The sequence below is a fragment of the Bos grunniens genome, chromosome 28, assembly GCF_055505025.1.
Source record: "Bos grunniens cultivar Pamir isolate PY7600 chromosome 28, Bosgru_T2T1.0, whole genome shotgun sequence".
NCBI classification, from domain to species: Eukaryota; Metazoa; Chordata; class Mammalia; order Artiodactyla; family Bovidae; genus Bos; species Bos grunniens.
The window spans coordinates 26,937,240-26,951,587 of NC_141192.1; the positions used below are offsets into that span (position 1 = coordinate 26,937,240).

The 14,348-nt window shown below is 38.5% G+C and overlaps 1 protein-coding gene across 49 annotated transcripts in view; it reads left to right on the forward strand.

Moving 5' to 3' along the window:
• JMJD1C (jumonji domain containing 1C) overlaps positions 1-13,239 on the forward strand; it is a 316,832-nt gene extending 303,593 nt beyond the window's left edge. For 48 of the 49 annotated variants that reach the window (XM_086382227.1, XM_086382248.1, XM_086382258.1 and 45 more), the window contains 3 exons: positions 1,071-1,247; positions 11,960-12,091; positions 12,335-13,239. In XM_086382227.1, the coding sequence (XP_086238353.1) occupies positions 1,071-1,247; positions 11,960-12,091; positions 12,335-12,424 (399 nt within the window). In that variant the 3' untranslated portion in view covers positions 12,425-13,239. Of the gene's footprint in view, positions 1-1,070; positions 1,248-9,620; positions 9,926-11,959; positions 12,092-12,334 lie in introns of those variants that run through there. The other variant, XM_086382222.1, reaches the window with a different exon arrangement.
• The last annotated feature ends 1,109 nt before the right edge of the window (positions 13,240-14,348 follow it).

The following is a 14,348-nucleotide window of genomic DNA, read 5'->3' on the forward strand; positions in this document are numbered from 1 at the left end:
TACCCTTGGTGAAAAGTAGTGACTGGAATTATAGAATATAAAATTTAATATGTCATAGAAGTATGTAAAGAAAGCAGATTTTTTTTTAATGTTGTTGATATTTTTGGCTGTTGACCTAAGGAGTCGTATCTGGTTGAATAGGTTGACATTTTGAGTAATTGTAAAATTAATTTACTTGTTAAAAAGTGACATGTTGATCTGAAATTAGTTCAAACCATTTTCTCAATATTTTCTGAATTTTGTAATGATAAGGATTTCTTTTAAGGGACCATAATTGCTGGTTTTCGTATTCTTCTTTCTGAATGAACTTTCCGTATAAAAGTGAAGGAGCTATGGCCCTGTAACTACGATCTTATCCCAGAACCACCTACCAGTCTTAATTTATTATAAAGAATGCTTTTTAAAGCAGAAGATTTCACTTGTTAGTCAAAAGGTTCCTTGAAATTCATTTCCCAAGGGTTAGAAGGTTAGCAATATAAGGTATTTATCTTTGTACCTACCTTAAAAAAAGAAGAGCATCAAAAAATATCTGTGAAATTCATATATACAAATGGTTTGGCTTTTGGAAGAAAGCTACTAAACTAACCTTTCCCCCATCTTTGTGCTATACCTTAAAATTACTGGAAGGAACCAAATGGATGAAACCTCATTATCACCGAATTCCCTGCCAGTTCAGTGGTTAGGGCTCTGTGCTTCCACAGCAGGGGCATGAGTCCAGTTCCCCTGGTCAGAGAACTAAGATCCCTGCAAACTTTGTGGTGTAGCCAAAAAAACTGGGAAAAAATGATCATTATTACTATTTTTAAAAAAGAGAAAACTTCATAGTGAAAGGAGATGAGAAAGGAGTACAATTTACTTTTTTAACATTACATCAGTCTGCATCAGTTTCATATCCTTTTGCTTTTCCAATTGTAGAACATGATTTTCTTTAACTTAAGCTTAATCATCATTCCAGAAGATTCTGAGAATAAAAGACTTATTGTAAAGAAAATTGAAATGTAGCTGAACAGGATTCACCATTTCCTTTATTTAAATTGGGGTATATATTTTCATTGTAATCCATATTTTAGATTTCAAAAGAACAAGGCCTTGAAGTTCTACCAGAACATGATCCAATACGTGACCAGAGTTGGTATGTGAACAAAAAGCTTCGTCAAAGACTGCTTGAGGAATATGGAGTCAAAACCTGCACTCTGGTTCAGTTCCTCGGTGATGCCATTGTCTTACCAGCAGGAGCACTTCATCAGGTAATAGTTACTTGTAGCGCATCATTACTGAACCAGAAAGAACTTGTCCCGAGTTAAATACAGATCAAAGAAGACATGAGAAGGAGAATGACCTACACTAGTGTGCCTTCATTAAGAAAGCAGCTTTTCAGTGCTTGATGAGATCTGATATAATTAAGTGCTTTGAGACTGTAAATTGTATTAATATGAACCAGATTCCCATTGTCGTGTTGTTTCTGATTTAGTGGACTGAAGTCTAATTTTAAAGACTTTTTAGGGAAAAAAAGAAAGTTACTATATGTATTCAGTTCTCAATAGTTGAGAGTTAACAGCAGAAGGGGAGAGTATCAGGTCTTAGAGATGATGTATTTTCTAAGACACCAGATATGAATAGAATGAATTATTGGATAGACCATTCCATAATTCAGGCTTTCAGTGTGCTTCCTTCCTATTTTTTGCCAACGTGACTTCCTTCCTTTAGTTTGCTAATGTAACAGTAGCATGTCCAAAGAAAGATGGTACATAATTTTTATAGCTATTGATTCACAAAACTTAAAACTAAACACCTAATTTTTGTTTCTGGGGCTTGACCGGCAGAATGGCATAGAATAGACAGTGATGTGGAAGGTTTGGATTAAAAGCGTGTATTGGGGTTTCTATAAACAGACTGAAGCTACCGAGAGCAGTTTAGCCCTCATAGTAACAAGAGGCAAAGGCAGCCTGGGAATCCAGAAAGCTGGCTTGTTAAAGGTGGCAGAGATGTATTGAGATGTATTTGATGTGTGTCTTTTGACCAAGGAAAGCTTCCTACATTTTATATACCAATACATAATTACAGCCTGCATAATATTTATGACACTGTTTAATAGCCACAAATACTCCTTGAGTGATAAGGAGTATTTAAGATGTCAAGTTTAGGGTTAGATTTATCATTCTTAAATAACATTTATGGTAGTAAAATACAATCATCATTATATCTTTTTCTCTATAGTGACATCCTAGCGAAAAAATTACACTTATATGTTTTTCTCTCTAGGATGTTAAAGTTGTTTTTATTTTCCCATGGACTTAATAGAATAATTTCAAAGATGTGTCATTTATGATTCATGTTTAATTGGGATGCACCCCACGTATCATTCTTGGCCTTCTAACCTCTTACCAGAAAATAGATAGTAAAGTGAACGTCGCTCAGTCATGTGACCCCATGGACTGTAGCCTGCCAAGCTCCTCTGTCAGTGGGATTCTCCAGGCCAGAATCCTGGAGTGGGTAGCCATTTCCCTCCTCCAGGAGATCTTCCCAACCCAGGGATTGAACTCACATCTGTTGCATTGCAGGTGGATTATTTACTATCTGGCATCAGGGAAGCCCAGAAAACAGCTAGCCTTTATCCAAATGTAAAATGCCCTGAAAGGAGCAGTCTGTTTAAGAGAATAGTACAGTAAATATTTTGCAACTATAAGTAATTATCTGACAACACAAAACAGGTTCTCTTGAAAATCCTTATTCACATACTCAGTTTATCCAAAATTCATTTTCTTTAAAATCAAACTGGACAGTGCATTTTTTAAGATATAATTTATATATAGTATATGTACTCTTTTTTACTATACAGTTTTGTGAATTTTCACAAATGTGTAATTAGGTAATAAAGAACATTGCCATCGCTTCAATAAATTCTCTCCGCCTACGTCCTCCCCAACTTTTTAAAAGTTTTTTATTGGAGTGTAGTTGATTTATAATGTTAATTTCGGGTAAACGGCAAAGTGAATCAGTTATATATATCCACTCTTTTTTACATTCTTTTCTCATGTGGGTCATTGTATTGAGTAGAGTTTCCTGTGCTATATAGTAGATCCTTACTACCTGTTTCATATGTAGTAGTGTGTATGTGGAGAAGGCACTGGCGACCCGCTCCAGTACTCTTGCCTGGAAAGTCCCATGGATGGAGGAGCCTAGTGGGCTGCAGTCCATGGGGTCGCGAAGAGTCAGACACAACTGAGCGACTTCACTTTCACTTTTCACTTTCATGCATTGGAGAAGGAGATGGCAACCCGCTCCAGTGTTCTTGCCTGGAGAATCCCAGGGACGGGGGAGCCTGGTGGGCTGCCATCTATGGGGTCACACAGAGTCGGACACGACTGAAGCGACTTAGCAGCAGCAGTGTGTATATATTGACCATAGTTTCCCAATTTACCCCTTCCCTTCCCCCTGGTAACCATAAGTTTTCTACCTCTGCAACTCTATTTCTTTTTTGTATATAAGTTTATTTGTACCATTTTCTTAGATTACACAGAAAAGTGATAACAGTATATGTGTTTCTCTCAACATCACCCAGTAGGATCATCTCTAGGTCCACCCATGTTACTGCAAGTTGTTGTTTTTGTTTTGTTTTTTTTTATGGCTGAGTAATATTCCCATGGGGTCGCACAGAGTCGGACACGACTGAAGCGACTTAGCAGCAGCAGCGGCAGCAGTATTCCACTACATGCGTGCCGCATCTTTACCCATTCCTCTGTCAGTGGACATCTAGGTGGTTGCCATGTCCTGGCTGTTGTAGATTGTGCTGCAGTGAACACTGGGGTGCATGTCTCTCTTCAGATCATGGTTTTCTTTGGATATATGCACAGGAGTGGGATTGCTGGGTCACACGATAGTTCTATTTTCAGTTTTTTAAGGAATGTCCATACTGGCCCAGTTTACATTCCCATCAACAGTATAAGAGTGTTCCTTTTCTCCACATCCTCTCTAGCCTTTGCTTGTAGATTTTTTTGATTGTGGCCATCCTGACCAGTGTGAGGTGGTACCTCATTGCATTTTTGATTGCATTTCTCTAGTAATCAGTGATGTTGAGCATTTTTTCATGTGCCTTTTGGCCATCTGTATATTTTTGGATAAATGTCTGTTTACGTCAATCCCCAAATGGTGATTGGCCATTTTTTTTTTTCATTATTGGGCTGCGTGAGCTGTTTGTGTATTTTGGAGATTAATCCCTTGTCAGTCGCTTTGTTTGCAAATATTTTCTCCAGTCCTCAGGGTTCTCTTTTTGTTTTGTTGATGATTTCCTTTGCTGTGCAAAAGCTTTTAAGTTTAATGAGGTCCCATTTATTTTTATTTTCATTACTGTAGGAGGTAAATAGAAGATCTTGCTGTGATTTATGTCAGAGAGTGGTCTGCCTATGTTTTCCTCTAATAGTTTTATAGTATCCAGCCTTACATTTAGGTCTTTAATCCATTTTGTGTGTAATTTTGTGTATGGTGTTAGGGAGGGTTCTGGTTTCATTCGTTTACGTATAACTGTCCAGTTTTCCCAGTACCACTCATTGAATGCTCGCCTTTGTCACAGATGAGATGACCACAGGGGTGTGGGTTTCTCTCTGGACTTTCTATCATGTTCCACTTATCTCTCCCCCACTTTTAGTCACTCTTCTCCTACCTGACATTCCTATAACCACTTACCTATTTTCTTTCCCTGTAGCCCTGCCTTTATAAGAATGTCATATGATTGGAATCATGTAATATGTAGCCTTTGAGTGTGACTTTTCTTAGTCAATATAATGCCTTGGAGTTTCATCCATGTTGTTGTATCAGTTCAGTTCAGTCACTCAGTCGTGTCCGACTCTTTGCGACCCCATGAATCGCAGCACGCCAGGCCTCCCTGTCCATCACCAACTCCCAGAGTTCACTCAGACTCATGTCCATCGAGTCAGTGATGCCATCCAGCCATCTCATCCTCTGTCATCCCCTTCTCCTCCTGCCCCCAATCCCTCCCAGCGTCAGAGTCTTTTCCAGGGAGTCAACTCTTTGCGTGAGGTGACCAAAGTACTGGAGTTTCAGCTTTAGCATCAGTCCTTCCAAAGAACACCCAGGGCTGATCTCCTTCAGAATGGACTGGTTGGATCTCCTTGCAGTCCAAGGGACTCTCAAGAGTCTTCTCCAACACCACAGTTCAAAAGCATCAATCCTTTGGCGCTCAGCCTTCTTCACAGTCCAACTCTCACATCCATACATGACCACAGGAAAAACCATAGCCTTGACTAGACAAACCTTTGTTGGCAAAGTAATGTCTCTGCTTTTGAATATGCTATCTAGGTTGGTCATAACTTTCCTTCCAAGGAGTAAGCGTCTTTTAATTTCATGGCTGCAGTCACCATCTGCAGTGATTTTGGAGCCCAGAAAAATAAAGTCTAACACTGTTTCCCCATTTATTTCCCATGAAGTGATGGGACCAGATGCCATGATCTTAGTTTTCTGAATGTTGAGCTTTAAGCCAACTTTTTCACTGTCTTCTTTCACTTTCATCAAGAGGCTTTTGAGTTCCTGCTCACTGTCTGCCATAAGGGTGGTGTCATCTGCATATCTGAGGTTATTGATATTTCTCCTGGCAATCTTGATTCCAGCTTGTGCTTCTTCCAGCCCAGTGTTTCTCATGATGTACTCTGCTTATAAGTTAAATAAGCAGGGTGACAATATACAGCCTTGACGTACTCCTTTTCCTATTTGGAACCAGTCTGTATCAGTAGTTGCTTCTTTTTATTACTGGGTAGTTTTTCATTGCTTACATGTGTCACTTGGTTTTGTAATCAGTTCACCAATTGAACATTTGTGTTATTTTCAGTTTGGATTAGTAACAAAGGCACTATAAGCCACATTCACCTAAGGGTTTTTTGTATGAACATAGATTTTCATTTCAGTTGGGTAAATACCAACCTGGTCACAGGATAAGTGTCTGATTTACTTGATATAAGATACTGTGAATCTGGTGGTTATACCATTTTCCATTCCCCAAAGCAGTACATGTGAGTTCCATTTCCTCTGTTTACTGGCAGTTTTGTTTTTAAGCATCTGAATGTACGCATTGTTATCTCATTATGGCTTTAATTTACATTTTCTTAATATCTAAATAAGTTGAACATCTTTTTATGTGCTTACTTGCCATCTGTAAATATGTTCTGGTAAATGTGTGTTTAAATATTTGTCTATTTTTTTCAAAATGCATAAACTGGAATATATTAAAAGTTTCTGTTCATTAAAAAGCACTATTAAGAGAGTGAAAATGTAATCCAAAGAGTAGGAGAAGTGTTTGCAATGCATTTATATATACAGTTTTGTAATTGGGTTCTTTTTCCTTACTGTGTTGGGGGTGTCTACCTGTTCTGCTTAAGAGTCCTATATATGATATGTGCTTTTTAGTTTTTACATATCTTCTCCCAATCTGTGGCTTACTTATCCTTCCATTTTCTTAATAGTGTCTTCCAAAGAGTGCTTTTTGATGAAGTTCAATTGATCAACTTTTTTCTTTATTTATACTTTTGTTGTATCTGCAGAATTTTTGGCTAGGTCAAGATCAAAAAAACTGTCTCTTAATAATAGAAGTTTTATAGTTGTTAGTCTTATGTTTAGGTCTGTTATCTACTTTTTAGTTAATATTTGTGCATAGAGCTCGTGAACTGCGGTTGTTTTTTCATGTGGACATTCAGTTCAGTACTGTTTAGGAAAAAGTGAAAGTTGCTCAGTCGTGTCCAACTCTTTGCGACCCCATGGACTTAGTCCATGGAATTCTCCAGGCCAGAATATTGGAGTGAGTAGCCTTTCCCTTCTCCAGGGGGGATCTTCCCAACCCAGGGATCGAACCCAGGTCTCCCGCATTGCAGGCGGATTCTTTACCAGCTGAGCCACAGGGAAGCCCAAGAATACTGGAGTGGGAAGCCTATCCCTTCTCCAGCAGATCTTCCCTACCCAGGAATCAAACTGGGATCTTCTGCATCGCAGGTGGATTCTTTACCAACTGAGCTAGGGAAGCCCAGCTATTTTTAAATCTTTTTTCTTTTGAAAATGTAATACATCCATCCAATTTTAAAAAATTCAAACAGTACACAAGGGTTGATGGTGAAAATTAAGTCTTTTTCTCACCTTTGCCCTCAGTTCCTCTACCCTAGAGGCACTCACTATTAGCAGAGAACCATAGAGAGTCCATGAGTGTAAATGTCTCTCTACTGCTTGTACTTTCTTGCGGGGGAGAGAGGGAAGAGAATAGTCTTTTTTTCCTCAAAATAGTGGGCAAAATAATCCTGTTTAAAGTTCAGAAGTCACTGTGCTTTAGCATCTCTGTGCACTTGTATCTGATCTGTATATACACACACACTCCTATTTAAGATGCTATGCTTAAATAGACTGAAGCAGCATCTGTGACCTAAACTGGCAAATTCTATTTTGAGCTCTGCCACTAAATTGTTGAGTGTTCCAAAATAAAAACTTATCTACTGCATAATTGGGCATAAAATTGCAGGCATTTCCACCTCCCTTCCTTTACAGGGTGTGATAATGGCAGTGCGGTTATTTGCACTCTGTTGAAAGGGTGTTGGCCGTGACTCACAAGTGGTGGTAATGTGGTTTTTACAGAGAATGAAAAGGAAGTACAAGCTCCATTCACAGTGTAACCTGGACTTAAGATGCATGATTATTTACAATTTATGTAGTCCTTAGAACTGAGTCCTGAAAACTTTTCATTGATGGCTTCAACACTTCCACCAAACCACAGATAGCCCTTAAAAATAATCCCAGAGCTTAAGTCAGTGCTTCTCACACTATAGCATACACCAGAATTCCTGGAGCGCTTGATATAACACATAATGCTAGACCTTAAGCCCAGAGTGGGTCTGAGGAAGAACCTGAAATTCTACATTTCTAACAAGTTCCCAGGTGACTCTGGTATTATTGTCCGGGAACCATGCTTTAAGAACTGCACAAATAGAAAGCCCTGGCAAAGCCAAGGCATCTATCAGTCAGGAAACTTTGAACCAAATGATAGCACATGAACTGACAGTCCAGCAGTGCTAGGGAAGAATCCACATACTTTTCTTTGTCAGCAGTGAACACTTTGAAGACCTGGGGCTAGGGGAGGGAGGGCCGCAGGTGACTCAGCAGGGGCATTCAGATGTATATCTTGGCAAGCTGAGGGAAAGTGTCACAGCAGCCCTCCTTATATTCTAAAAACTACTCTAGAATTGCAGGCTTAAAAATCTTCTGTTGGCAAACATGGCTGAGTCTGTGAAACCCCTGTGTTTGTATATCCTTGGACAAAGCAGACAGATGGTGACCTCCAGGATTTACTTTGTCTCAGCTCTAGTATCCTGAGGTTTAGAGTAGCTTTTAGTTCTAAACAGCAACAGTTTTTTTGTTTTCTAAATTAACACAGAATCTTTACTGGTAATGTTTTCCTTAATTGCTTAATTGATTTGTGTTTGGTCATTCACAGTAAGTTAATAATATTCCTAAATTGTAAATTGTCTGCATTCTTATGACTAAAAGGACTTAGAAGAAAGTCAGTGTAAGATAATAACCTTCCTACCATGAAAACAAAAGTTACATTTTCTAAACATTACCTACTTATGATTACAACTGATCCTTGAAGGCAAGTATGAATTAAGACAATCTACTAAGGAAGTGAAATGTAAAATGACTCACAAGATGGCCCAGAAAGGGATAAGTGGAATGGGAAGTTCACATATGTTCTGCTTTAAAACTAAACCTTGCCTCTTCGAACTAACCCTGAAGTCTTTAAGCAATTTATAAATATCAATTTGAGGTCATCAGGAAACAGTCATCATCTAAGAGTGCTTTTAAAACAACCATAAACTGGCTAAGACCGACAGAACCAACTTTTTCAGAGCTCTAGAATCTACTTCAAAACTTAACATTGGCCAGGGGCCTGCTTAATGAAGAAAGGGGTATGTGGTTTTTGTTCTTTAAGGAAATCTCTAACACCTTCGATAACCTAACACAGACATCAATGACCAGACCCAAAAACAACAGTCTTTGCAAAAGCAGTTTGGGAAGATCATAAAACAAATAGATGACTACAACCCATGTCAGTCAACAGCATCACTCTCCGGCAGGGGTAGAATCTGATTGTAGCTACTGCATTATAATGTCTAGATGCCCAGTTTTCAACCAGAATTCCCGAGCCTACACAGAAACAGTAAAGGATGGCCCCTTCCCAGGGGAAACGAGCTCAGCAGAGGAAGGCCAGACATCAGGCTGACTTGTCATAGACCTCAAGTCTGTTATCTTAAATATGCTCGAAGGGCTAAAGGACTATGGGGGCTGGGGACGGCAAATGATGTATGAACAAAATTAGAATACTGATAAAGAGAAGTTTGTTTTTTTTTTTTTTTAAGATTCACATGCTAAAAGTTAAAGGCTTGAACTTCAGAAAAACTGTACTCCCGACAGCTTGTTCAGGTGAATGTAAGATGGGACAGGGCATTTGGAGACTGTGTATGTTGGCATGACTGAGTTACTGCAGGATTGTAAAGCATCTCTGCTGCACAAGAGATCACGGGAGCTGGGTTCCTGTTGACTTGCCATTTAGTGGCTGATTTGTCTTGGAACAGGCGCTGATCTCTTGTCCATACTTTGCTGCTCTGTGAAATAGAGCATCTGTTCTACAGACACATAATGAGGACCCACTGGGACTGCACAGCGATGCTGACAGTGTGAGGCATCCACTGTGTGCGTCTCCAGAGGGACCAACAACCTACTGCTCACGTGAAGACATGTTTAACAATACGTGCTGTCAGGTTACCAGTGGAGGCACGGTGCTTGAGTTACAGAATAAAGACATCTGCAGCTGTTCAGGTGGTCATTACGCCCAGAGGAGAAATTCCAGCCCCTTCGGAATTTCATCACTTTTATCAGATTTTTTCCACAGTCTCTATTTCCCACTTACTATCTCCCCCTTCACAGTTCTCTCAATTAAATTTATTTTCGCATTTTTAAAAATGAGAATAAATGTAAATGCTTAGTTTTTCAGTTATTTCTCCTTTCCCAGGAATTTTATGATATCTTTTAACATCACTGGAGTTACAGCATAGAAATAATCCAGATTGGATAAGCTTGATCCTTTCTCTGTCGAGCGGTTCTAAAGAAATTGTAAAGTGCAGAGTCAGTTTGTACATGCTGAACAAATAACAGATGATATTGACTGGCTTCTTGGGAAACCATTTAGTCAAGAGAAAAAGAACTAGTAGAAAAACGGTTGTATGGATAACACAGGAGACTGAAGGACATCTTTAATTGGTTGATTTGAAAGAAAGGCACAAAAAAATCCTAGGAGAGTTCTAAAACTGTGTGGTCAGAAGATCTTTCTGGAACTAGTTTTCATCACAGTTCAGTTCCGTTGCTCAGTCGTGTCCGACTCTTTGCGACCCCATGAATCACAGCACACCAGGCCTCCCTGTCCATCACCAACTCCCAGAGTTCACTGAGACTCACGTCCATCGAGTCAGTGATGCCATCCAGCCACCTCATCCTCTGTCGTCCTTCTCCTCCTGCCCCCAATCCCTCCCAGCATCAGAGTCTTTTCCAATGAGTCAACTCTTCGCGTGAGGTGGCCAAAGTTCTGAAGTTTCAGCTTTAGCATCATTCCTTCCAAAGAAATCCCAGGGCTGACCTCCTTCAGAATGGACTGGTTGGATCTCCTTGCAGTCCAAGGGACTCTCAAGAGTCTTCTCCAACACCACAGTTCAAAGGCATCAATTCTTTGGCGCTCAGCTTTCTTCACAGTCCAACTCTCACATCCATACATGACCACAGGAAAAACCATAGCCTTGACTAGACGGACCTTTGTTGGCAAAGTAATGTCTCTGCTTTTCAATATGCTATCTAGGTTGGTCATAACTTTGCTTAAATAATCAAACTTAAGTTTTACACCAGAGAGTAGATTAAAGGAAACTAAACTTAACAGTGAAATGACCAAATGCTGAAAGTCAAAGGAGCAACATCAGAGATCCAGATTGACTGCACTGATTGGGAAAACATACCTTTCATACAGTGGGTTTGTTTTTAAGTTCCAATAAAACTTTATGGACAGTGAAATTCAAATTTCATATAATTTTCATGTCACAATTTTTTTTTCCCCCAATCATTTAAAAGTGTAAAAACCATTCTCAGCTTACTTGCCATACACCAGGTGGTGGACCAGATTTGGCCTGCTGGACATAGTTTGCCTGTCTCTGATCTAAATAATCTCATTTGTTATTATTACTACTTCTATATTAACAGTAATAGTGTAGGAGTACTTACATATAACTTAGCTATACTCTTCAACTAAGGATAACTGTAAAATGATTATTGCTTTCCTAGTTAGCATGCAGTTATCATACTTTCAAAAACGATTTTCCCAAGAAAATATTTAAACATTTATCTAATAAAAGATTAGATATATATGATAAAATTATAAAATACATTTAGTAGGCTTATTTAAATTTTAATTTGATAATTCCCCATTTATAGGACTCTGTTAGTCGCTCAGTCACGTCTGACTCTCTGCGACCCCATGGACTACAGCCTGCCAGGCACCTCTGCCCGTGGGATTCTCCAGCAAGAATACTGGAGTGGGTTGCCATGCCCTTCTCCACAGCAGTTTGTTTTTGTTGTTCTTAATTAACACACGAAAATCTACCTTGACAAAATTGATAATTAGGATCCAGTTATCAGTCTTGCTGAAGGATTCCTGGAAAAGTTCTTTTTCTTGCATCATTTAAAAATATTCTATTTACATGAAGTCATATTACATGAAACTTCTCAGTGATAAACTTTCTCATAAAGTGTGGTGTTCCACTTTGAAGTGCATTTGACGTTTTGGAGAAAATAAGTTCTTTGGTGAATTGTCTCTTGTTGAGACCACTTTGCCCACCTCCTAAAACTCCTGTTTTACTCTGTTGGGGAACAGGTACAGAATTTTCACAGCTGTATTCAGGTAACCGAAGACTTTGTGTCTCCAGAACATCTCGTACAGTCATTTCATTTAACACAGGAACTGAGACTTTTGAAGGAAGAAATCAATTATGATGATAAACTACAGGTAAGAGATGAGTTTTCTAACTACTTCCTATTCTGCAGGCTTTTTATATTCAGAATTATGATACATGCGTAACAGCTTAGGCTGTCATTGCCTGGTTTGTCACAGTACAGTACCAACCAAACCAGTATTTAATTGTGTGACTCATTTTAACTTTGGCTTAAGTTTGTTGTAAACTCTTGTCGCAATTTTCATTTGTTAATTTATCTCCTGCTGAAGTGACTAGAAATACGACATCTCTTTCAGGTTAAAAATATCTTGTATCATGCAGTCAAGGAAATGGTGAGAGCTTTGAAGATACATGAAGATGAAGTAGAGGCTATGGAAGAAAATTAGATGTGGTCCAGTTTAATGTTTTTAGACCATTGAGCTGGAATTACTTACTCTTAGACTATGATATGTATGTACACTGACTTAAGTTTCATGAAACCATCAGTGCCAAGAAATTCTCTATGTAGTAATTACTTGTTACTGACACCACAGCAGTATAGCGTAAGTCACAGCTCCTGTGATTCAATATGAAAACAAGCTAAATCTTAAAAGCAGCAGTTCGTAGCTGTTTTTGTATTATAGTGTATATGATGTTTGTGAAAATGCCAGATTTAAAATGATGTATTTATTTTTGGAAAAAAAAATACAAAATTCTATGCTATATTGTTGATCAAGTGTAAATGTGACCTTGTACAGTTTACTAAAATAACTGATATTTTTCACTACATTGAGACAGTTACTGTGAGAATAGGACACAAACACCAGCTATTGCCTGCATTTGGGAAATTGCTGAATCGCACAGCATACATGTCATAATCAGAAAATTACTGCCAAATAATTGTAAAATTTGTAAAATATAAAGTATATAAAGTAGATACTACAGACACTTCAATATTTTGTTGAAGCTATTGACTGTACAATTAAACATTTTCAAAAGGTGTAATTTATTTAAAATTGTCTCATTTTGGTAAAATTTATGTGAACTTTTAAAGCTAAATATTAAACTTAATATGCTATGTAAATATATACATATATACATTTAATGATGTATTTTTTTAAAACATTGGCTTGCTTTTATTTGTTAAAGTGCAAGTGTTACATATGGCTTTGTAAAGTTGAGAGGGGTTTTACATTTTCCATTAAAAGGACTTTATCAAAAATGGGCTAGTGTAAGTGTTCTCCCTCCTGCTATCTGTATTCTGGGGGCTTCATCATCAAGGCAACTTACTTACCAGCATTTTCTTGCGGTACAGTGTCCTCTCCCGGAACACTGCCCTCTTTTAAGCTTGTTTTAGGCCATCACAGGTAAGTGCCTCGAGTTTCTTGTCCTGTGGCCCAGCTGATGAATACAGAAAACTCCAACATGTTATTTGTGAACAAATTTATTTCACAGAGGAACTCATAGGTTTTATAAGTCATAATTATGAGATTATACAATTTCAAGTAAGTGTGTTTCACTGCAGAGATACTTGCTAATATACAGTTGGGGTGTGAGGAGACAGGGAGGCAGGCAGGGAAGAGCCTGAAGTCACTCAACCTGGATTAAATATGAGTTCGGTTACTTATTATGCAACCTTGGTAGCTGCCTTAATTTGGAGTCTTGGCTTTAATAGCTGATGACTGTTATCAGTTGGTTGCTTGAAGCTCATAATCCTAACCTTCTGAGTTTTACTGAAAAAAATGCAGCCCTCCACTGACACCTGCAGGATGTTGAAGGCATGACCTTTTCTTAGCTGAAAGCACATCATTTAAAATGAAAAAAACAGTAACCTAAGTGACGACCTTGTAGATAAGTTGCTAGTTTTTATTCTGTTGCTCATGTCCACCGTTTTAGGCTGTGTCACCCTCTGCTCCAGGAAAGTTTCAGCCAGGATGTGAGCAGTTATATTCCACATTAATACTCTACCTGGCACAGGGGTTAATGGCATGGATGATAACTGCAGGGCCAGTGGTTTAAAGATGGGGATAAAGGAGCTGATGACTACAGCCTTTATAAGTTTATTATATTTTAATACCATTTTTCAAAAAGTGCCTCAACTCCTTAAATGGTATCTTTTGCTTAATGTTTTCATGTATTCCATCAGATTTAATTTAGATGTGAAATTAATTTCAAGCCCAAGATACTAATTCTGGAGTAGACTATTCCTGCTGGCCCCCTAAAGTCAGCTGGGAGCCCAGTCTTTGGTGAGTTTCTTCCAAAAGGTTTTTGCTTCTCTTGCTGTTGCTTGAGCCACTTGTAAACCAAACTAAAACCCCTACACAAAAGCTG